General features: G+C 37.6%; 3 protein-coding genes across 7 annotated transcripts; all 3 read right to left on the bottom strand.

The window, feature by feature from the left end:
• Positions 1–192: 192 nt before the first annotated feature.
• On the bottom strand, positions 193–22941 carry LOC115760767 (aquaporin-like). Of its 4 annotated transcripts, none has more exons than XM_030702252.1 (3): positions 22704–22941; positions 774–1308; positions 193–668 (listed from the first exon to the last, which is right to left on the bottom strand). In XM_030702252.1, exons 1-3 carry the CDS (start codon positions 22841–22843, stop codon positions 468–470), a joined length of 876 nt encoding a protein of 291 aa, XP_030558112.1. In that variant the 5' UTR covers positions 22844–22941; the 3' UTR covers positions 193–467. The 4 variants fall into 4 exon arrangements, with proteins under 4 accessions (XP_030558112.1, XP_030558115.1, XP_030558114.1 ...); XM_030702255.1 differs by lacking the exon at positions 22704–22941 and adding an exon at positions 6079–6089; XM_030702254.1 differs by lacking the exon at positions 22704–22941 and adding an exon at positions 3897–4018.
• On the bottom strand, positions 6397–7277 carry LOC115760653 (aquaporin). The gene is made up of 2 exons (XM_030702120.1): positions 6675–7277; positions 6397–6612 (listed from the first exon to the last, which is right to left on the bottom strand). The coding sequence occupies exons 1-2, from the start codon at positions 7275–7277 to the stop codon at positions 6397–6399; spliced, it is 819 nt and encodes a 272-aa protein (XP_030557980.1).
• Positions 8435–20139, bottom strand: LOC115760770 (aquaporin AQPcic). Of its 2 annotated transcripts, none has more exons than XM_030702258.1 (3): positions 20063–20139; positions 8897–9446; positions 8435–8827 (listed from the first exon to the last, which is right to left on the bottom strand). In XM_030702258.1, exons 2-3 carry the CDS (start codon positions 9425–9427, stop codon positions 8609–8611), a joined length of 750 nt encoding a protein of 249 aa, XP_030558118.1. In that variant the 5' UTR covers positions 9428–9446; positions 20063–20139; the 3' UTR covers positions 8435–8608. The 2 variants fall into 2 exon arrangements, with proteins under 2 accessions (XP_030558118.1, XP_030558117.1); XM_030702257.1 differs by lacking the exon at positions 20063–20139 and adding an exon at positions 19780–20017.
• Positions 22942–23686: the final 745 nt, after the last annotated feature.

Genomic DNA, 23686 nt, shown 5'->3' with positions numbered 1-23686 from the left:
TCTGGCTGATCATCTACTGAGCCCTGCTCTTGTCGGAAATATATTGTAGAACTACTTACCAAAAACCCAAGGCCAAAACAAGCTTTTAGTGAACAAAATAATTTGTCGCCTGCTGTAATTTCTGACAGAACCAATTCAAGAGATGTTCGCAACACGCAAAGGTAGGAATTTTCATTAAACTGATTTATTTTATTGCCCTTAGGCCACACGGCATACATATTTATTAATTGTTATTTGGTTGGGCGACCTTTCTAATGTCTGGCTTGGATGTTAAGCTGGCTCGAGTTCGGGGTGTTTAGTTTACCTTCGGCATTATATTTCTGCTTTAGTAAAAACCTTGAACTTGTGCCGGCTAAACATGCAGCTCTGATAATTTGTACCGTTATTGTTTATATCGAATTCACTTGCAATTTAAATATAGCTAGACCTATTCACGTAACACTTTTAAAATTTATCAATGCTGGCTCCTACGGCTGAGACTCGTTACCTTCGATCGGTTTTTCGGCGTCGTTTACTTGGCGCCGGAAAACATGCTTGTAGACAAGCGATGTGACCAAAGCCGCGGCCAAGGGACTCACCCAGTAGACCCAGTGATTCTCCCAGGCATTGTTCCATACGGCTGGGGCGAATGAACGGGCTGGGTTCATGCTCGCGCCCGTAAATTGACCCTATAATACATGTGGATATAAATCAGAGTCAATTAGTATACAATGTCATAGAGATTGGGCATGTCTGGGAGAGGATTAGGGGTTGAGGAGGGGTTAAATACGCACCGCAGTTAAAGATAAACACGCAATGGCCAGACCAAAGCGTACGGGCACCGAGTCCTGGAATTTAGCGTTACGTGGATCCCAAACACCGCAACAGATGGTGATCAGCACACAGGTGATTAGGAACTCGATAAGGACAGCCTGCCATATTGCGACGCCGCTGGCGACGGTGGTCAGACAGGCACCTTGTGGGGTTATGGAGCTGCAGATTATATTGTCGGGCAATGATGCTTTCAGCAGTCCATATCCAATGAAGGCACCCAGCATTTGGGCCACGAAGAAGGCCAGAGCCATAGGCAACGATATCTGCCTGTACACATAGCTGGCCAATGTTACGGCGGGATTGAGATGCGCTCCGGACACACAACCGAAGCACTGAATGCAGATGAGCACGACAAATCCAAAACTAATTGCACTCTGGATGTGCGAGTTGACGATCACGGTGGTCTGCACACAGCCCATGCAGCCCAGGTATATTAGGAAGGCCGTCGCAATCAGTTCGCCAAAGATGATGCATACCTTGTCCAGAACCAGACTTCTGCAAGAGTTGTAAAAATTGGCAAAGGATTAGACTTTAATCACACTAAAAAGCAACAGCAGCACCCGCCTTCGCCTCTTATTCTCTCCGGCCATAATGGTAGTAGCTACACGTATGTAAAAATTACGGACTACCAACTTTTTACCCCGACGCACAGCACGCAACTGAATCGAGCCTCCACGTCAGAGACGAATATGAGAGTGCACTATGGCTTTGCACAGTGGTTTCAACCGGCCGCGTAAAGATAGCATAGCATTTTGTACGGAATGCGTAAATCAAATGAAATGCATTATCGGAATCCAATAAATCAGTTATAAAACTCCGATCGAAGAAGCATTTTAGGACAAGGAAGTTATCAGAGGACGAGATGAAACTAAGAGTGTTTATGTCATCCCTTGTGCGTTTTCTCGATTTATTTCTTTGGATGAGATTCCATTCCTTCTTTCTCCAATATTATCACAATTGGCAGAGAATGGCTTTTGAGGTATTTGAGCCCACGGATAAAGATCAACAAAGTCAAATGTGGTTTTTCTATAAATTTTCGGGCAGTATTTTCTTTATGCATATAATATTAGGTATTACTAGTACCAACCTTGGCAATACCTACTAACAATCCCATTTCGATTCGTATTTCCGCTGACAGTCTCTATAATTATCTTCAAAAGAGCCGCTATCTGCTTTTCGAAAACCTCTCCATTTGGGAATCTATAAGAATTATGCTGTACACACTTGATATACCTAATCCGTAAACGGTTCATAATTCATATACAAATATGTTGGGCTACTATTTAAAGAGTTTTCTTCAAGTGGAAATCGTTCATAACTTTTGTTTGTGTTCTACTGATGTTGGAGTAAATGTCGCAGTGAATTCCGTAGTAGGGAATTTTGCCATCAATTAAAATTGAGTATGGACTCTAATAGAGCTTTTATGTGTGGAAAATTTGAATCAAATACTCAAATGGAGAAGGAACTTTGGGACACTGTGCGTGTTCGCTTGTTGTCGTTGGCTGATTAGCTCTGTCACTCGACCCATTGACAGGTACTTGCAGAGCTACTCACCTCTCTCTCTCTGAAATCGCGTCCATGCTGGCGACTTTGAATTGCCACTAATCTTCAACAATGGCTATTATCAATTATCAAATTATCAAACGCTAAAGCCAATTATCAGCTGACTCTGTTACTTATATGCGTATTTATTTATTACTGCTGAGAACTTTGCTAAATATTTATATTTTTATGGCAGACCAACATGTTGAGAGTGAATTTTATTGGTAGTGCCGTGTTCCTCAAATATTGATTGCAATCTTCGACATGCACTTATGCGAAGCAACATTCCTGATAACCAAATCCATTAGATCTAACTGCTAAAAACAAACTACAATACGCTAGTCGAAAGTGATCGACTACTAGTTACCCTCTCCATTTATAAAGCACTAAAATAATCGATAACTTCGCTTCCCCAAAGTCGATAGCTATCGATTTTTAGACGCCTTTTGAGCATGTAGATTCCACAGGATTGAAATACTTATAAGGTTTTTGGCGTACCTAGACAAATCAAATATAATATATTTATAATAAAAATTATTATTTAGAGCGGAGCATAGCGTAGTTGCTAGTTGGTGTCTCTTGACTTCTACTACTCTTGACTACAGTACTTTTAATAAATAATAAAAATCACGCTGCGTGATTCGAGCAAAATTGGCGTTCAGACTTAATAAAAATAACAATCTTTATTACACAATGCGTGGGTTCTTAAGGATAGATTTTAAACTTAAGCTGACCTATATAAAGATTGTTTCATAATTTATATACGTTATATATAAATGCCGAACACTTATAGACTCAGAGAGTTCTTTACAAAGCTGTTGTAACTCTAAGTCTTCCATTTACAAAATTTAATTTCACATTAAATCAAATACTTAAGTATTTAATAACGCAATCTACAAAAAAAGCTCATTTATAGGTAGTAAGAGTAGATTGCATTCCAAGGAATATCGCAAGGCCATGAGGTTTCTATTCACACATTTCCTCTCTTCCATCTACAATGTGCTCTGAGAACTAAAATTAAAGCCTTGGCGTTAGCTGTCATTGCACCAAATAGCAAATTTAACATTTATTGAGTATTTGCTATCAGAAGAATCGACAGCTAATTCTGTATTAAGTGCAGTTCAAACCTCAGTCTTATGTATAGAGTCATGTGGCGTTACCGACTATCAATTTGTTTAAAGTATTTAACTTAATCAGGACGTTATCATTAATATTAAAAGTCGATGAACGAGTTGATGTCTGTTTGATTATTATTATTTTTACGGCTGTGGAGCCAAGTCTCTTAGTCATGACGCTAAGCAGCTAGTAAACTTAGTACCGACATCTCTGATAATCGTATTTTTTTATTTGTTTTTATTTTGGGTGACTATTAAAACTGGAAATCCCAGATTTATAATTATTGATTATTTTTTTGACAAAATAAATGCTTTGCATTGAAAGCTAGCCACCTGTCGTTGCATGTGCTAATGAGTCACACTCTTACCCTACTAGATTCGGTTCGCCGTTCTATGCGATTTTCATAACATCGAGTGAGTTCTGACCTGTTTTGCATTTGAGACACTTTTTATTTATGTTTCTCGCACAGAGACAGAGATTCCCCTCGCTGAGGTATTTGAGCCCACGGATACAGATCAACAAAGTCAAATGTGGTTTTTCTATAAATTTTCGGGCAGTATTTTCTTTATGTATTTAATATTACGTATTACTAGTACCAACCTTGGCAATGCCTACTAACAATCCCATTTCGATTCGTATTTCCGCTGACAGTCTCTATAATTATCTTCAAAAGAGCCGCTATCTGCTTTTCGAAAACCTCTCCATTTGGGAATCTATAAGAATTATGCTGTACACACTTGATATACCTAATCCGTAAACGGTTCATAATTCATATACAAATATGTTGGGCTACTATTTAAAGAGTTTTCTTCAAGTGGAAATCGTTCATAACTTTTGTTTGTGTTCTACTGATGTTAGAGTAAATGTCGCAGTGAATTCCGTAGTAGGGAATTTTGCCATCAATTAAAATTGAGTATGGACTCTAATAGAGCTTTTATGTGTGGAAAATTTGAATCAAATACTCAAATGGAGAAGGAACTTTGGGACACTGTGCGTGTTCGCTTGTTGTCGTTGGCTGATTAGCTCTGTCACTCGACCCATTGACAGGTACTTGCAGAGCTACTCACCTCTCTCTCTCTGAAATCGCGTCCATGCTGGCGACTTTGAATTGCCACTAATCTTCAACAATGGCTATTATCAATTATCAAATTATCAAACGCTAAAGCCAATTATCAGCTGACTCTGTTACTTATGTGCGTATTTATTTATTACTGCTGAGAACTTTGCTAAATATTTATATTTTTATGGCAGACCAACATGTTGAGAGTGAATTTTATTGGTAGTGCCGTGTTCCTCAAATATTGATTGCAATCTTCGACATGCACTTATGCGAAGCAACATTCCTGATAACCAAATCCATTAGATCTAAATGATAAAAACAAACTATAATACGCTAGTCGAAAGTGATCGACTGTTAGTTACCCTTACTATTTATAGAGTATTAAAATAATCGATAACTTCGCTTCCCCATAGTCGATAGCTATCTATTTTTAGACGCCTTTTGAGCATGTAGATTCCACAGGATTGAAATACATATAAGGTTCTCGGCGTACCTAGACAAATCAAATATAATTTAATTATAATTAAAATTATTACTCTGAGCGGAGCATAGCGTAGTTGCTAGTCGGTGTCTCTTGACTTCTACTACTCTTGACTACAGTACTTTTAATAAATAATAAAAATCACGCTGCGTGATTCGAGCAAAATTGGCGTTCAGACTTAACAAAAATAACAATCTTTATTACACAATGCGTGGGTTCTCAAGGATAGATTTTAAACTTAAGCTGACCTATATAAAGATAATTTATATACTTTATATATAAATGCCGAACACTTATAGACTTTGAGAGTTCTTTACAAAGCTGTTGTAACTCTGACTAAGTCTTCTATTTACAAAATTTAATTTCACATTAAATCAAATACTTAAGTATTTAATAACGCAATATACAAAAAAAGCTCATTTATAGGTAGTAAGAGTAGATTGCATTCCAAGGAATATCTTTAAGGAATGATTCGCAAGGCCATGAGGTTTCTATTCACACATTTCCTCTCTTCCATCTACAATGTGCTCTGAGAACTAAAATTAAAGCCTTGGCGTTAGCTGTCATTGCACCAAATACCAAATTTAACATTTATTGAGTATTTGCTATCAGAAGAATCGACAGCTAATTCTGTATTAAGTGCAGTTCAAACCTCAGTCTTATGTATAGAGTCATGTGGCGTTACCGACTATCAATTTGTTTAAGGTATTTAACTTAATCAGGATGTTATCATTAATATTAAAAGTCGATGAACGAGATGATGTCTGTTTGATTATTATTATTTTTACTGCTGTGGAGCCAAGTCTCTTAGTCATGACGCTAAGCAGCTAGTAAACTTAGTACCGACATCTCTGATAATCGTATTTTTTTATTTGTTTTTATTTTGGGTGACTATTAAAACTGGAAATCCCAGATTTATAATTATTGATTATTTTTTTGACAAAATAAATGCTTTGCATTGAAAGCTAGCCACCTGTCGTTGCATGTGCTAATGAGTCACACTCTTACCCTACTAGATTCGGTTCGCCGTTCTATGCGATTTTCATAACCTCGAGTGAGTTCTGACCTGTTTTGCATTTGAGACACTTTTTATTTATGTTTCTCGCACAGAGACAGAGATTCCCCTCGCTATTTTCTACCGGCTCTCTCATCTGCTTTTTCATTCTCAAAGACATTACAATTTTTGAGCATAACCTAACTGTTACTTATGTTCTCGTAAAAAACAAAAGTAGGGACTCTCTCTCTGTCACTCTCTCCTCATGCACTCGCGCTTTTCTCTCTTACATGCCGCCTTTCTATGCGATTTTCATGAACTAATTAGTAGTTTATTAAACTTAAGCTTAACTTAAAAACTAATGTGGCTTCTAAAGCATAAGCCCAACCGCTAAACCTTATCAATAAATTGTATTTTGGCATTTGAGCTGCGGAGTTCAATCACTTCTTCGCTGCGACCCTTGAAAGCGAATCGGTAGATGAGCGAAGTGAGTGCGGCACCCACTAAAGGACCCACCCAGTAGATCCAGTGATGCTGCCAGGAATTGTTCCAAACAGCCGGTCCTAGGGATCGTGTCGGGTTCATGCTCGAGCCGGTGAATAGGCCCTGTTGAAAATTCAATTGATATTGCAAACTGGCCAAGTCAGAATTGCGTGCTTCATACTGACCGCTGCCAAATTAAGACTCGCGACTGTAAGGCCAAAACGTATCGGCACCGAATCCTTGAGTCTATCATTGCGTGGATCCCAAACCGAGCAGGCGACCATCGTTAGGCAGCTGGTGATTAGAAGCTCAATGAAGACGCCCTGAAGCACCGAAATGTCGCTGCTGAGAACCGTGACACAGACACCAGCCGGTTCGTCCACACCAACGATAGCATTCAGGGGCAGCACGGCCTTCAGCAAACCGTAGCCGATGAGAGCACCTGCCACCTGGGCCACCAAATATGCAATGGCCATGGCCCAACCAAGAGCGCCATAGATTAAGGCGGCCAGTGTGATGGCCGGATTCAGATGGGCGCCCGAAATGGCGCCAAAGCTCTGTATGGCAATCAGTATGGCGAGGCCAAAGTTAAGGCTCAGTTCGAAGTGGGAGTTAAGGAATATGGGCGTGGTCACACAGCCCATACAGGCGATGAATATGAAAGTGGCCGTGCCCACCAGCTCGCCAAAAAAGGCAGCTATTCGCGATCTGTGCTCCGAACGCAACCTCAGATATCTCCATCTTGAGTTGGGGCTGGAATTGCTGATCCTTAACCTCTGCTGCGACATACTGTCCAAATACAACTGAGTGGGCTGGTTGGACTGGCTGCTCGTGGTAGCAGCGGGCCCCGACCAGCGCAAGGTTTCGACTTTAAAATTTTGGCCCTAATCAATCAATATGAATTATAAAACCTTAATGCTAATTATTATGCGGATATTTTTATTTTGCCTAGATAGGGCAACCTACGCCATTTGGTATTGTCGTCGTCGACTCAAGCCCAGAAGCAAATTAATAATTAATTAATCATGTCTGGAACTCTTTAAATGGGGTCTACCCAGCCAGAATTTCCAGTGTGGATCGTTGTTTAACTGGAATTGCCACACTGCATGGCATTTAATGCTCAACCTTATCTAACTAAGATGGTCAACAGCTGCGAATATGGCGCCTTGGCTTGGCCAATATCGCAATGGCCGCTAAGTACATTTGATTAATGACAGCGAAACGCCGCCCAATGCTGGCCTACTTTGAGGCGCCTCCGGTAAGCACGACGGGCACATTGAAGTGGCAGGGTACATGCTATTATTGCAGTTAATCAGCGACCCCAATCCACTTTACTTGGATTAAGACTGAGACCCAATGCGATATAACCACCTTCACATTGTTTACTTGGCACACTATCAGTCTGGCAAACACTTAGTCTGTCTGTATTTCTGAAAGGTATTTTTTCTGTCTAGAGATTTCTATGAATTCTAGAGTTTCTAGATTTATTTTCCCTTTCTATTTGAAAACGTAAGTCAAGTTGTCTTGTTTTCAGCGTATTGTGTAGTCGTTTACAGTATTATTTTGAACAAGAATAATGTTTCCAGACTGAGATGCCAAATTGGGCTGTTCGTTGATCACCAATCAGTCAGTCAGTCAGGACAAACATTTTGATATATAGAGAAGAACTTATTGAATGTGTGATTCAGCGATTTTAGAAGTTCCAATATTAAATGTATTATCCAGATGGTAATTCGTACTCATCATCCAAGAATTACATTTTTCGTATGATCTGAGTATTAAATTATATATGAGTCATACGCCTTCAAGTCTTTTTGTCTTCCGCATGCCAAAATAAGGGTCACAACTTTCGAGTTTAATTGAAACATCATCCTATAATTCCATTGATATAAAACTTGCAAATTCATTAAAGTTAAGCGCGAAAAAAACGAGTTTTTGAGATAGAAAAAATGTCTATGTGCTTTATTTATCGAAGCTTTATATTAGTATACAAACATTTGTATTAATATAAAATTCGTCCATATTGTTCTTAGCTTACAATTAGTTAGATTTGTTTAAGTGGTTGCCCATGCGCTGAAAGAGCAGCACAGAGCAGTTTTGGCACTTGTGTCACATTGGCCTATGAGAGCTGAACATCCTCCAACTGGCGCAGTTTCTCTTCGGACATGATCTGCGCCTCGACAACCTCTCGTCGGAAGACGGCCTTGTAGGCAATGGCAGTGACGGCGGCACCGCTCAGCGGTGCCAGCCAGTAGATCCAGTGGGCATCAAAGTTGCCGTTCCAGAGTGCTGGCGCAAAGGACCTGGCCGGGTTCATGCTGGCGCCTGTGAAGGGACCCTGCAAGCCACAAATCAAATATTTGATATAGATAATTACTGCAACAGTGCGGCACAGACTGCAACTTACCGCTGCGCAGGCCAAACCGGCAATGGCCAGGCCAAAACGAATGGCCACGGAATCGTGGTGCTTGGCATTGCGCGGATCCCAGACGCCGCAGCAAACAATGATCAGAACCGAGGTGGCCGCAAACTCAATGCCAAAGGCCTGCGGGCTGGAGACTTCGGCATGGGGCAGTGTAACGCACAGGCCATTGGGCACATTTATTGTTGAGTATGGCAGCAAGGCCTTGAGCAGGCCGTAGCCGATGAAGGCACCTAACATTTGGCCAACAAAGTAGACAAACGCCATGGGCAAAGTGACCAGCTCATAGATAAAGGCCGCCACGGTGACGGCGGGATTCAGATGGGCACCGGACACACAGCCAAAGCATTGGATGGCAATGAGAACAGCAAAGCCAAAGTTAAGAACTATCTGCAAATGATTGTTGGGAAAGATGTCCGTTTTCACGCAGCCCATGCAGCCGAGGAAGACCAGAATGCCTGTGCCCAGCAGCTCGGCCAGGAAGCAGCTGATTTTATCCAATGTCGATGCCTTCATTTTGAACACCTTCAAACAACTGAAATGCCAAATGGTTAGCGTTTAATTAGCAAATGCCAGCAACTAAATTCGTTTGCTGTTTCTCTCTATTTTTGATAACTAATCAAAATGTTGGCTAACAGTCAGGAGATTGGCGCCTGACTTGGCCGCAAAATATCAAATCAAGTCCATCAATCATGCTCGAGCATTAGCACCCGCCCATCCATGCAAAAGCCTTTCAATTAAATTTGATCTTTCATCCACATGCTGACATACACACATCTTATCTACCACGGGTGTTGCTTCTACATTTTGACTCATTTGTGTACAATGCGCAACAACTTGGTGAAATTAGATCTGTTGCTCAGTTGCTGCAAGAACAGATCCTGTAACCTAAGTTTATTTCATATCTGACTAAACATAGCTTCGGCTATGAATTGCTGAAAAGGCCCTAAATCTGTTGTCAAGGCTTGAGGCCTCCTTTCTATGGGAACGCCCTGCATTCAAATGATGTCGAGCAAAAAAATATTCTGAGGGGTTGTACTCTATTGTCGTATATAAAAGAGTATCATGTATAAATATATATTTGAGAGTATGAATATATGAATATTTACGAGAGTAGCATATGTATGACACATATATAATACTCTCATATGTATGACATATATGATACTCTCACTTCACCCGTGTGGTTGGCGGGCTCTAGAATAACCACCACAGTATGTCACTGCTTGTCGTACGAGGCGACTAAAAGAGACATTTTATTTTGATACCCCCATTCGAGTCTGTTGAGGCTGAAATAGGGAAGCCACACGAGTCCTTTAGTCGTTACAATGATTTGGACAGTTTCAAGACTGCAAGCTGAGGTGGGTTTAGGTTTTGTTGATAGTTACGGGTTTATTTTAGTCTATGTTGTGAACATTTTTACATGAACGCTCTATCCAGGCTATATAACTTGTACATACGAGTCCCATAGTTCTAATCCCCAATAAGAAACAGGCTACTTAAAAAAAAGTTATATGGGATATATTTTGGGAATCTGGAACTCTACTCAAGTATATAGAGGTATATCTTAGGTGCCTGTAGCCTAAGTTTTATCTAAAACATTCAGCATATGGCAAACAATATCTATAAATGTGCTATTCGAACTCATGAATTCTTAAAAGTATTCTGAAGCTGAGTGAATGGCGTCAAAAGACAATATTGACACTCAAATTAAACGAAAAATTCTTGTTGTTTACGTACTTTTTCGTCGCAGCATTTGATTGTTAAAGATTGTTAAACATAAATAACAGACACAATAAAATATTAGGTTAAGGATATTCAAATATTTAAACACTCCCACTTTAAATTTGCAGCTTTTGCTATTTTTAAATTTAAACACAAAATGAAATATTGAAAAAAGTTAGTTAGGCCAGTTGTAAACTTGTATACTCGACAGTAAACCCAAACTTGTAAAACTTTTAGTTTTTTTTTTTTTTGGAAACAAAACCCCGAATTTTCTCTTATTTTCTATGCTTATTTTTTGTTTATTTGAAGGTCAAACTGGATGCCAAAGTTTGCGTAAGTTGTCAAAAAGCACAGTCTAAATTATTTTTATAACCACAAATGTATACAGAAACATTTTCTATGGAAGTTTATTTTTGATATTTACCGATCAAAGCACTCGCGACTCATTCTGACAATATTATGCTATAAATATGTAGGCAATTCTTCAACACGCCAATATTTCTGATATAAGATAGAACTCCTAACGTTTTTGATGTTTAACGATCGCAGGGTATTGTACACAAAGTGACAGCTCCACTGTCAATGTCAATCTGAGCATTGGAGTGCCATAGACAAATATTTATATATGTGTATCCACATTGTGAACATATATGCATATATATACATTTTGCGTAAATCAAAAGCCCATTTTTAGACGCGAGAGACCCTAGAGAGGCGAACCGCAATTAGCAAATCCTCCGCAGCCAGCGTGTGAGCGAGGCGAGCATAAAAAAAACAGCTCCAGTCTCTAGAATTGTTAAGCGTCTTAAAAAATAAGAGGGCCCACTGTGTCTTTCGCTCTCTCTCTCTCTCTATATATATGTAAATATATATATCTCCTGACTGCACGTTTTACAACCTCTCGTGCGCTCTGCTGCCCAGTCATTTAAATATTATGAAAGATAAATTTAAAAATAAAAGCAATATAAGCAAATACGCGCGTTGTTATCAGCCGGTATTAGCGGGCCTTAACACCTGACTGAAATGAATGGGTATCATGAGCAAAAGTTTACCCGCAACACATCTGCAAGTATTTACTTTGACAGTAGCTGAATGCGTGACGTTTGCTGCAATTGAAACTCCAAAGGTCTCCTTATCAACCCCCGGGCACTCGAGCCCCAAGTACTGGGCTGTCCATCAATAACATTGTCGCAATTGCAGCAACAATTGCAAATTGAAATTGCGTTTCATATGCTACGCAATGTGAACAAATAAATCAGTGCAACGATCTGTTTCTGATCTGATTCTGTGGCGTTTGTCTATCAAAAGTGGGCCCATAATTGCACGCAATTCGCGTTAAATGTCTCAATCGCAGCGCATTTTAATTGAGTAAATGGGCAAACAAGTAAGAGTGTTCTAATGGGGAGAAGCCGGCTGGGAAATACCCTCCTTCAAGCGCCAAGTTGCTGCTACAGAGACTAACACTCACACACAAGCACGCACGCTAGCTGGGAACTTTCCGCAGCGGCTGTGCTTCTTCTTTTAGACCCACACTATACGTAAAGCAGTCTTGATTAAATTCGTTATTTAGAATCCGATTTTTATGAAATTTTCCATACTTTCCGAATGGCATACAAAAATGTGTATAAATTAAAGCACTAAGATCTATCTTTAAAAATTAGTTGATTTCTTTTTAATTTTATGGAATCTAGTAGATAAATTAAAAAAATGAACTATTTGTAACTATAATTGTCATAGTATTAACATCTATATTTATCGATATTTATCGATATTATCAACATCGATATATCTATATAGATATTTAACTTTCTGCCTCTAAAATTTCCTAGGTCGAAGCGTTCAAATAGAAAGGCGGACATGTTTAGATTTACTTAGCAAGTCGCCCTTTATGGGTGCTTCCTTTTACCTATCACATACATTTGCACAAAAGCATAATGAACTTCTTAATCATTGTCATTAGGTTCAGAGTACACAAATATTCTGAATGAATGTGGAGATTGCACATCTTATATAAACACACATATATATAATAAATAGTGTATATATTTCTTATATAGCTACTCGAGCGTGTCTAAATATAAATGTATTTTTTATATATATGTTTTTACTGCACAAGTTGAATCACGATAACCTTTCTGATCTTAATCCCGTTCCCATAAAAAACTGTTTAATGCTGGCAAACAGCCGCCTACTCGCAATCTTGTCTAGGTAAAAAGGCAATAGGAAATGTAGTCTGCGACAGATCGTGCGAGATATGTTTCTTTATAGGTTGTCATATGTCAGAAAACCATAATTATTTTATAGCCACACAAATATGTGATATTTTTCTTTAGTCTCGCGGCATTTGAAATGTGCAATTGCAACTCGGTTTGATTAACTGCTTAGCGCTTTTCACAAATACCCAATAACAATATTTGCAATTGTCTTTTGTGTACGGCTTACGAGAAACGTTTGGCAAATAGCCAAAGTAAATATTTGGTTAGTTGATTGACGGACACATAAACGTATGTGGGCGAAGTCGAGAAAGGGCGAAAGAGTCGGCAGCAAAAGAGATCGATCAATGTTTGGCAAAGGGCGCAAAATAGACATAATAAAAACTTGAGGGCATAACTCTCACCTGGTGATAGTCGGTAGAGGATTGAATATATTGTAGAAATAGAGTTTAGAAGTGCTTTGATACAAAAGCTGCAAATTTGAGTACTATTTGAGTTATATTTGATTACTTGGAAGAAATGAATTGTCAAATTTCTTTGTAGCTATAGGATAAAGTGATTGGATGTTAAAAAGATATTTCTCATGCTTTTCTCATATTGCTCTCACATAAGAAGCTAATACTTAAGATATCTTAAAAAACAAAAGGTTTGCAGTTAGAAACCTAATTTTTGAAAATTAATTGGTCTAATCCGGCCGACAAAGTTACATATTTGATCAAAGTTTTAACAATTGCAACAAAATGAAAATACTCTCTACAATAGTATAATAAAAACAAATGAGACAAATAAAAAGTAAGCACGCATTGGTCCAAAAAACAATCGAAAACAATTTCTATGCTTTTATTTCGTACTCAAAATGCCAGGCACGTTGTTTTATTAGAGTTTTGGCAAACGAAGAAAAGCGAAACAAATCAAAGCAGAGCTGCGCTGCCTAAAACGGAACTTGTCCAGGTTGTATTTACCCGTGTCCAAGTGTGTTATGCAAATAAATCAATTATCCATAGCGGGAATCGTGCGCTGTTTATTATTTATAAACTTAAAACAAACTGCTAATTGATATGCCCAGAAGGATCACGCAGTAGCTGCGAGAGTTGTCATGAATCGGCTGCATGCAAAACGATTTGATTCGATTAGCGTTCGATTCAAATGATTATAGTGCTATTTATAATAACAAAATACAACTTTTTGTTGTAGTTTTATTTTGGAGAATAATAAATGTGTTAATGAAAGCATAAGATTTAATATTAAGAATGACTGAGCTCAATCGCCATTGATAAGCGCTGAAAATGTTTTTATGAAGCGTGCGAACCACTGTGCGAGCTTTTTGCAGCTTTTATGTAGACTTTTTAGACTTGCTAAGAGGACTGTGGAAAAGCTTCTTTAGCTTTAATCTTTGGTAGAAGAACAAAAGCTTTTAGTAATCTCGGCATTGAACTTCAACTTTAACTTATCTAGAAACGAATCTGGAAATGTTTTTGTGTAAATTCCAAGCAGGTTGAGTCAGTGAACTACAAATATTTTTAACTAACCCTACACATATTTATATTTATATTTACAAGATTATCTTTATTACGAGCTTTTTTAAATTTCAACAATGTAAAACTTTTCAGGCTATGCCTATTATAAAGAGGTTCGGTCTTAGCAATATTTTGGTAAATAAAAAACCAAACAATAACGTCTGATATCTGTCTGCATACACATACAACGATACGAATGTGAGGTACAAAATTGCGTTATAATTGGGTAATGACGAATTGTTCAATTTGGACCCACTTAATTGGGGTTTTGCGTTAAATGATCTGACAGCTATGCTACAGCACACACACACCTTATCGCGCCTGGGATTAGATATTGACATTATTATGCTATACACTCATTGAAATGGGTAACAAGGGTATAATGCTTTTGTGCAAATGTATGTAACATACAGAAGATAGCATTTTTCATCCAGATGACGAGCTGAGTCGATCTAGCGATAGTTGTCAGTATGAACGCTTCCATCTCGGAAACTATAAAAGCTTTAAAGCAGAACAAGTGTATAATTTACTTCTTGAAATCTTTCTCTATTTCAGTTATATCGATAAATACCGATTTTACGATAGATACACCAAAATTGGTATGTGGAGTCTCGAATGTTATACACATTTTAAGAATATTTCACATTTTCGATACCTTTACCCAAACAATAAAAAAACCCTATATATATATGGGGTTGCCTTGCACTTTGGTATATGCCCAGATTTTAGTTTCATATTTAGGCCCAGAATATTTTATAATGATCGGACTTTAAGAACCGAAGGAGGCTTTTCGCTGTACTCAGGGTATCTGCTAGTCGTGCACTCCCGACTAGAGCTCTTTAACTTTTTTTTTATTGCTAAGCAAATTCCAGCGCAGTTTGACAAGCAGACAACGTGTTTTCACTTCCCCATTTACGAGCTACGTATCTATTTGTTGAAGCGCATCTGTTTTGATACGCTTGTCGCGTTCAGACGAGCTGCATCTTGTTTCCATGGCACATTGATAACCAATTTAGCTCATTATATTTGCCACGGGCTGCCAGTGACTACTTAATATGCTGATAAGCTCTATTGATCATCATTGACGGCAGCGTCCTTCCCTGTCGAGCGATTCGAGAGTACGTATACTTTTAGTACACACTATATACACATAGATCCACATAGCTGCTGCGACTTGTGGCTGTTGCTGTAAGGCGCTTATCAATGACATTATTATCAGTGACAACAGTTGACGTTTTATTGCGCAAAACGTTAAAAGCCAACAAAAGCGTCAACACATGCTACTTCAGAGTGTGCCCATAGATTCTTTTTATAGACCCCGTGCCTATAGCCCCTCCGATAATGCCTCCAAAATTGAGAAGTTTACGCACCGAATAGAAAAATGAATAAACAAAAAAGTGGCCCAGTCCGAATTGCGATAGGCCCCACTAGCGCGCGAGTGTTCGTATTAGCGCCTAGACGGGAATAAGTCATGTGTCTGCTGGCCAAGACAGCTGACGAACGCCAAAAGTTAGTGAACCTTGTGCCTTATCAGACATACTGCCTAAAGCCAAAAGTCTGTCAACCCCTACAAAAATAACGCGCAAATAACACACGTTTTATTTGTAATTTTACTAAGATTTAACATTATGCAAATACGCGAATGCTTATTTATTTTTGGTGAATTATTTATAATTATATGCACTGTAATTACGACTTCATCATGTTGTTTGCTTTGGCTTTGACTGCGACTCGTGCTTTAATTAACACATTATCTACACTATGCTACTAACTGAGTACTCAGTACAACAAAAAAGAAATCGGCAGTGATTTTCTGTGTCGAAACCAATATTGCCCTAGGCTCTAAATGCCGTTGCCGGCTAACACAGAAATGTCAATAAAATTCGATTTGTGTTCTAATCAAAGCCCATACAATAAACCATAAAGTATTATTAAGCGGCGAATATCTGTAAGTGGTTTCCGATAATGCCGCCATAAATCAAAGTGCAACTGGAAAATAAAAAAAAAACCGAATGTGGGTAGTCGCATTTAGGTGGAACTAAACTAAAAACTGGTCACGGCCTAAACTGATTGAATTCCACTCAAAATATTCGTCATATTCTCAAATGGAATGCGGACTAGAGTATTTGATTGGCTGCAAGTTTGCTGACTAAACCGACGGACTTTAACTCCCACGACTTTATATACGTACTTGAGTTGCTTTTATCAATGCAGAATTATTTTAATTAAATACTCGTCTATGCTCTCTTAAAAGGTATCAAAGTTTTGTCATCGAATTAGGCAGGAAAATTTGCCGACTTCATTTGGTATATATATTCTTGAGCATTATCAACAGCCGAGTCGACGGCCCGTCTGTCGACTAAAAATCTCGTTCACATTAAAAATTATCAGGAATGAATTTTGCAAACGATAGGAATATAGAATCTATATACCATACTATAATATATTATATTGCTGACATGTGGTTGTTCAGTCGAAAATGATGAAAAACTGTCTGTGACAAAATATCTTGAACAAATTTGGTATTTATTAGTTGCGCTATGCTCCTTACATATACGTAAAAGTCGGAAGTTAATGCTATCCTTTTAATTACCATATATCTAACAACGATAAATCGATAGACTATCGATATACACACATAGATATGAACATTAAGTAATGTAATTAACAATTATTCATTACAGTATTATAAATCTAACAAATATGCATTATACAATCAACATCAGCCTATTATAGCATATATGAGCTTCAAAATTCTGCTCGAAAAACCACAGCCATATGTTTTAGAGGGTATTGTAAGTTCGACGTGCTTAAAAATAGTCGTTCTCATAATAATGAAACGACGATCGCATCTGTGTAAATCACATTAGAAAAGATAATAATAATCGCACTCATAGGGCATCACGTGCGTATACTTAATGTCAGATTGCTTCAATATTTCAACCATAGAGGAAGGTGTGTAACACATATTATATACTTGGAGCGATAAATGTGACACCTCACACCTCAAATTGTGCGTTTCCTATAAAATCTTCCACGTCAAACCAGTTTAGCGATCATATGATAATCAAATTCGGCGTTATTTAAGTTATCAAACAGATTCATATAGAGCAATGTTATAAAAATATTATTCAAATGCGTGTGACTCGAGCTGTTAAATCGAACACGCGATTCGATTAGCTTTATTACACATTTTGATGGATTTGTCAAATTGTTTAGCACGAATTAACAAGTTGCTCGTGAGCTTCAGGATATGTTTCAATTAGTCAATCCATTAAAAACTCTCAACCCTGTCGTCATGTGTCAGTCGCCGTGTTAATAGCTTGTCTTATATAATTGTTTGTTGCATGTCAATTAAACCTTTTTAAACACGCCCACCAAAATAAGAAAAATGTTGAAATTTGAATAATTGACATAGCGCAATGGAATATCAAACAACTCATGTGTTAGCCGCTAATATTTTAGGTAAATATCATTTTGGCAATAAATCAAATAGTAATAACAAATTGAATTGAACAGCTTGAATTGCGTCAACACGTGTCAGCACACGGCTGACTAACGCCGACGCTTTGGATATCCTGTATGTAGAGTGTTGAAAGGGTATGCTAGCCTGCAAGCTAATGTAAATACTTGTTGCTAGATTCCATTGAAGTTTGGTTGTTGCAGAGCAGGTATCGAAATTGCATAATATTAAAATCAGTGCTGTCCAGTTTAAAGTCGGTGAAAACCCGAATGTTGTTGACTGCAGGGTGGACTCGACTATTGATGCCCTTTCAAATTGAATTCAATTGATTTTCATTATTTAAGTATATTGATAATTCCCTTTATTAGAGCGTTAACAGAAATAAATTCCGATATCAAAGTTCTGTGTCAGATACAAATGTGGATCATACCTTAACTTCCCTAAAGTACAGAGTATCTGCTAGTCAAAAAAATCTTTATTCTATGGCTTCAAATTTTTTGTGTATTTTAAAATTATGCTTTAAAGAAATAAAGGCACATAAACATTTTATCTGGCTGCGTGGACGCCAAGGCAAACAAATAATATTTGACTGGCTGGTTCTGTTCTTATTTGGCATTCAGATAAAAAATATATGGGGCTAAATATACGCATGCTAAATATGTGAATTATACTGTGATATTGACATAACAATTCGGCTTGCCAGACTAAGCTGCGCCGCGATTAAAGCATAAACAAGAATTTTATGAATTGGAGTTTAGTCTGCGGATCGTACGATCCACTTTGTCCCATGCAAGGCATATGGCATATGGAGTATTTGGTTATCAGAGACGACTTTTTATATATAGTTTATAGAATTGTTGACCTTATGCCAAATCAAATTGCAATCTTTATTTTGTTTAATGATAATTTTGATAACAAGCGCGCACGCCTAATTAGCAGGGAATACTTGAGCACAAGTTTGTGGTACATACAAATATATGTGACATATATATGTATGGCATATGTGCGTGTGTGTGTGTGGCACACAAAAAGTGGAACAGCATACATATATTTACATACGCAAGTATCAGCGTGAATATTTCCAAAGAGCTAGACTGGCATGTTTTAAAAATAAAATTAAAAAGAAAAAGGAATTTAAATGAATATAAAAATACGGCAAATTCAAGGCAATTGCACGAAAGTGCGGTTAAAAACCGTATAATTTTTTCAGTTTTGTTGTTGCTGTCGTTGTTTTTTGTTTTTTTTTTTTTATTTTGATTTACATTGAGTGTTAATTGAATGTCATTTCGAAAGCAGCTAATGCACTTATACGAATATGGAATATGGAACGGACATTTGACAGACAACTTTGAACTCCAGTCGAATAAATTCGATTTCAATTCGATTCGATTTCAATTCACCTCCAACTCTATTCGAAAGTGTTGGCAACAAGAAATTGTCCGTTATGTAATGTGGCTATTAATTTTATGCGCTATCTCTCCCCCACGTGCAGGTCGAAACATTTGATTACCAGGCGCATTAAATGCAAAATAATGCACATAATTATAAGCTAATAATGCGGTAGTATATCAAAAACAATAAAAACCCAGCAGCAACAACTTTGCTAAATATTGATAGGGTAGGTGTGTGTACATTGTTTTTGATATTCAGGCAGGCGTGCACAACAACAATTAAATTCCATTTAATCAATATTAAGTACATAAAAATTCTACATGTGTAGATAGCGTCTGCCCGACAAAGGCCAGGCCCAAAAACAAAAACAAAAAAAATGAAAATTATACACCTATGATAAGCTTGGATATGAACAACATTTTAGAGCACAGTTCGAAATTTCTGACCAACAACATTTACACTTACATTCTACTCAAATTTATTAAGAAAGCCTGGATAAAGTGCTAATTAATCAACTTAATTAAGGCAAAAAACACACAAGAAATAAATGACAATTACCCAAAGGCACAGGATATGTTGTCTAGAACTAAAAACCGAAACTTATTTCACAATCTGAAAGTTGTTCAACCGAAACTGAACAGTCTTTGCACTGGAAGCCTTTTTATATAGATCAAAATTGCTTCAGTTAGAGTCACAGCAGCGGCCACAAGAAGAGAGTTCACATTTCTCTTATTCTTTTTAGTTAGTTAATTTTGCTAATTAATTAATGCCTTGACTTAATATCAGAGCAATATCAGGCAACAGACACACGCACTGCCAGAGACCACAAACGGGAACTAACCTGCGCTTTTCTCGATCGTTTGATTGCAATTAAAACTCTCAGCAAAAGGCGCGCGCGCGATCAACTTCGGCGCCACAAAAACACAAAAAAAAAAAAGCAACAGAGCTTCGGCTGGCCACCATGGCGTATTATTGCTGCTCGAAAGCAGCGCAGTCGACGCCGAAAGTTTTCTGCTTATCGCCCAAAAAGAGCGAGAGAGAGTGAGAGCGCAAGGGTGCGCGCGCGCGCCTGAGAGCACACGAGTGTCAAACGAGAGAGCTTGCGCCGTCTCTTTTGTGTACGTCAGTGCTGCGAGCTTTTTGCAGCAAGTAGTCGCTGAAGGTTGCCCACGCTGAAGATTAACATTAAAGAGGAGCTTTCCGTTCTATGTTATGTAATGAAATCTATATTGACAAAGCTGTTTAATTCGGAGTTCTCTATTTGTATGCCCAGCACGTCTGGAACGACAGTTCTAGACTCTGCTAATTAGCCAAAATGTAAATATATATAGATGAATATATGAATATTTACATTTAGTATTTATGACTTAAATTGTTTATTGGGTTAGTGCAGACCAGGTAAGCTGCTGCTTTATACATATATATGATATATTACTATTCAATTTTTATAGCTGTTCGCTTGCAAAATTATTAAAAACAAATACACAATAGATGTTTTAAATTTTTAAAATGCATTATATCATTGTTTTAATGTGGATATTATGCGCTTTAATTTTGCTATCAACAATATACTTTTTTAAACAAAGACACAAAGCCGCTGTATCAAAGCCATTTTCATTAGCGTGAGCTTAGACTAATTAATTCTTGAATTTTATAGCCAAAGCACTGAACCATAAAATATAGATAAATAGACATTCTGTTGTATCACGATAAACTTCTTTTTTTTTTAATAATTTAAACGGATTAGTGTTGTCTGTTCAGCCTTTTTTCCGCCAAATTCGTTCTTTTTTTTATTTGTAGAATAAAAAAGTTGTCATTATTTATAAATGCTAAAAATGGAAAAAACTGAGCTAATTTAGGAAATTTGCACTGGGCTAATATCGGAAAATCTTTATAAGGCTTAACGACAATAAATTGGGAGCGGAAGTCGTAAAATATGAAGACTTTTGTTGGCAAAAACGGTTTCAAAGTTTTGCCGACCTCTGCCAACCTGATGTATCTTCTGCTTTGTTTAAATGACGAGGTCAATGGAGCATTTAGCCAGGTCAAAATTGAATATATAAACAAAAACGGCATTAACAGTTATGTATATATTATGTTTATGGCAATCTTGAAAATATAGAAACTTTAAATTATAGAAACGATATGTATATATACATTTATATATATTATTCAAATTAAATATTAGATTTCCGTTGAAATATTTTTGGATATGTTATATCACATATATTTATACCCTAGTAGAGGGTATTCTAATTTGGTTTTTGTCTATCTTTGAATGAACACTTTACTAGAATCACAATAAGAATATTGTTTGGGTATATAATGAAAGATTTCAACGCGATGTTATTGAATGCACGTTATGAATAATTATTAGTTTCAGAATCTTTTTAAACCCATATTTCTATTTAAAATTCGTTTTTCGTTCTAATATACTTTCTTGTACCTGAACTAAAATGTTCCACTCATAAACTTATTTGTCCCATTGTACGCAGTGTCGCGCCCTCTATTGATAAGCACTTTAATCTGCATTAGTTTTTTTATCGTTCACATGGGGCATTCAAATCGGGTAACCCTCATTTAAGTCAAAGCCCATACTTACCTCCTTTGCGACCTACCTGCGTGCTCATCCGGGGCTGGAGTAAAGTTTCCGTTGGGCTTGTTTGCCAGGGCAGCAGTAAAATTTCACTTATCACATATCGAACTAAATTCTATAAACACTTGACGTCACATTTTTTCGAAACGGAAAACTTTATCAGTGGGTCATGATAAACGCGATGTCTTTTCCATGACGCGTTTGGCAGCATTTCCCGTAGAGACGCAGCCTTGACTTTTATGAGACGAGGAAGCGTTAAATTGTAAGAAAATCGTGACTCAAGCTAAATATATATATATGCAAAAAGATATATATCAGCGGAGTATGTTAATGCTGTTAAAGTCAATCAATAAATAAAAGTAAAAATAAAACACAATGAAGCGTTGTCAAAGCATGTCAAATCAAATGCGCGGCAAGTTGACGAATAACTATTTTGGGTCCATAATGGGTTAAGCGGCGGCTGACATCGTGAGCCATTGAGATTTTGCGAGTATTTCTGGTTGTGCCCATTCATGTGATTTATTATGGTGTCTGGCCAGCGGACACTTGACTCGAGTCGAGCCGAGCTTGTTAATAAAACTTAAACTGGTTTTTCGGCTATTCAGGAAAATGCTAAAACTTCAATCAACGGCGGCGCCATCAATTTATTTCTGTTTATATTTCTAAATGCAATTTTTACAAAGCTTTTTGGGTGCCAAAAATAAAAAAGGTATAACGAAAATAAAGAGACGCCGAAAAGCTGAGAGCACGTGACGTATACGCAACGTGGCCTCTGCGCGGGCAGCAAATGTGTGTCAAATGTTTTATTTGTTTTCGTTTTTGTTTTGTCTATTGCTTGAACTTAATTTGTGTACTTAATAACCGTTGCTAACTATACTAAGCGCACCTTTTAATCATTTTCTTCTCGGACAGCTGAAATTTGCTGGACGGCGGCTGCTGTTCCCCGCGATGCAGCTGCTGATTGAGTAAAGCTGCGATTGTGGGCACCGATTGTTGTTGTTGTTGTTGCTGTTGTTGTTGTGACATGATTTCAATGTATTGTTAAACGCACTTTAGCCGTTCTTTTATACACACACACTCGCGCGCACACACACACACACGCACGCACGACGCAAACACTTAAAATGCAAATTGGTTTTTTATGCAAACAAAATTGCAGACGCGACGAGGAACTTTAGTTTTTTTTTTTACTTTCTGCTATTTTTTTTTTTATAATTTATACTTTGTTTTTGTTCGTCTTTGGTCTCGATGTTAGTCTCAATGTTGTTTCGCGAATTATATTTCTGCGTTGTATCTGTTTCAGTATCTATATGTCTGCATGTTCGCTGTTGCGACGCATCTAAATTTTTGCTTTTGGTTTGCCCAGCTACAGCGGGCTGACTGACAGAGTAACCGTCGACACGTCGACTACGAAGCTTAAATTCACCGCAGATGGCAGAGGCAGCCAATAAAAAAACATGTATAAATACCAACAAATACAAATACAAATGCAACAACATCAACAGCAACAGCAACAACAGCCAGAAAATGGCAACAAGTGTCGTGTAAAACGGCTTTTGGCGATGGGTGAATTTGTTTTTCTACTATTTTTATTATGGTTACAAACGGGTATAATGGTTTTGTGCACATGTATGCAACAGGCAGCATTCAGCAGGCAGCTTTATATATAGTATTTATCTGATATATTTTCTCGGCCTCAACAGACAAGTCAAGCTAGCCTGAGCGCGTCGACCTCAGAATCCAGAAGAGCCAGAGACTTGAGATTTGGAAGAAAGCACGCACAGATCGTTTTTATCAAATGATTTAATTATTATTTATTAAATTAACAATAATTCGCGCTGTTTTCACGTTCAGCCCCTCCTCCGTATG

Source organism: Drosophila novamexicana, unplaced genomic scaffold (assembly GCF_003285875.2).
Source record: "Drosophila novamexicana strain 15010-1031.04,08,12 unplaced genomic scaffold, DnovRS2.1 tig00000462-arrow-pilon, whole genome shotgun sequence".
NCBI classification, from domain to species: Eukaryota; Metazoa; Arthropoda; class Insecta; order Diptera; family Drosophilidae; genus Drosophila; species Drosophila novamexicana.
This window is presented reverse-complemented; position numbering and strand designations above follow the sequence as displayed.

Bases quoted from the DNA above. Each gene is read 5' to 3' on its own strand.
- LOC115760653 (XM_030702120.1), bottom strand. From the start codon at position 7,277: ATGTCGCAGCAGAGGTTAAGGATCAGCAATTCCAGCCCCAACTCAAGA. The intron at 6,613-6,674 runs GTCAGTATGAAG...AATTTTCAACAG, and splicing joins CGAGTCTTAATTTGGCAGCG to GGCCTATTCACCGGCTCGAG.
- LOC115760770 (XM_030702258.1), bottom strand. From the start codon at position 9,427: ATGAAGGCATCGACATTGGATAAAATCAGCTGCTTCCTGGCCGAGCTG. The intron at 8,828-8,896 runs GTAAGTTGCAGT...TGTGGCTTGCAG, and splicing joins CCGGTTTGGCCTGCGCAGCG to GGTCCCTTCACAGGCGCCAG.
- LOC115760767 (XM_030702252.1), bottom strand. From the start codon at position 22,843: ATGTCACAACAACAACAGCAACAACAACAACAACAATCGGTGCCCACA. The intron at 1,309-22,703 runs GTGCGCTTAGTA...CAACTCTTGCAG, and splicing joins GAGAAGAAAATGATTAAAAG to AAGTCTGGTTCTGGACAAGG. The intron at 669-773 runs GTGCGTATTTAA...CATGTATTATAG, and splicing joins CGTGTTTATCTTTAACTGCG to GGTCAATTTACGGGCGCGAG.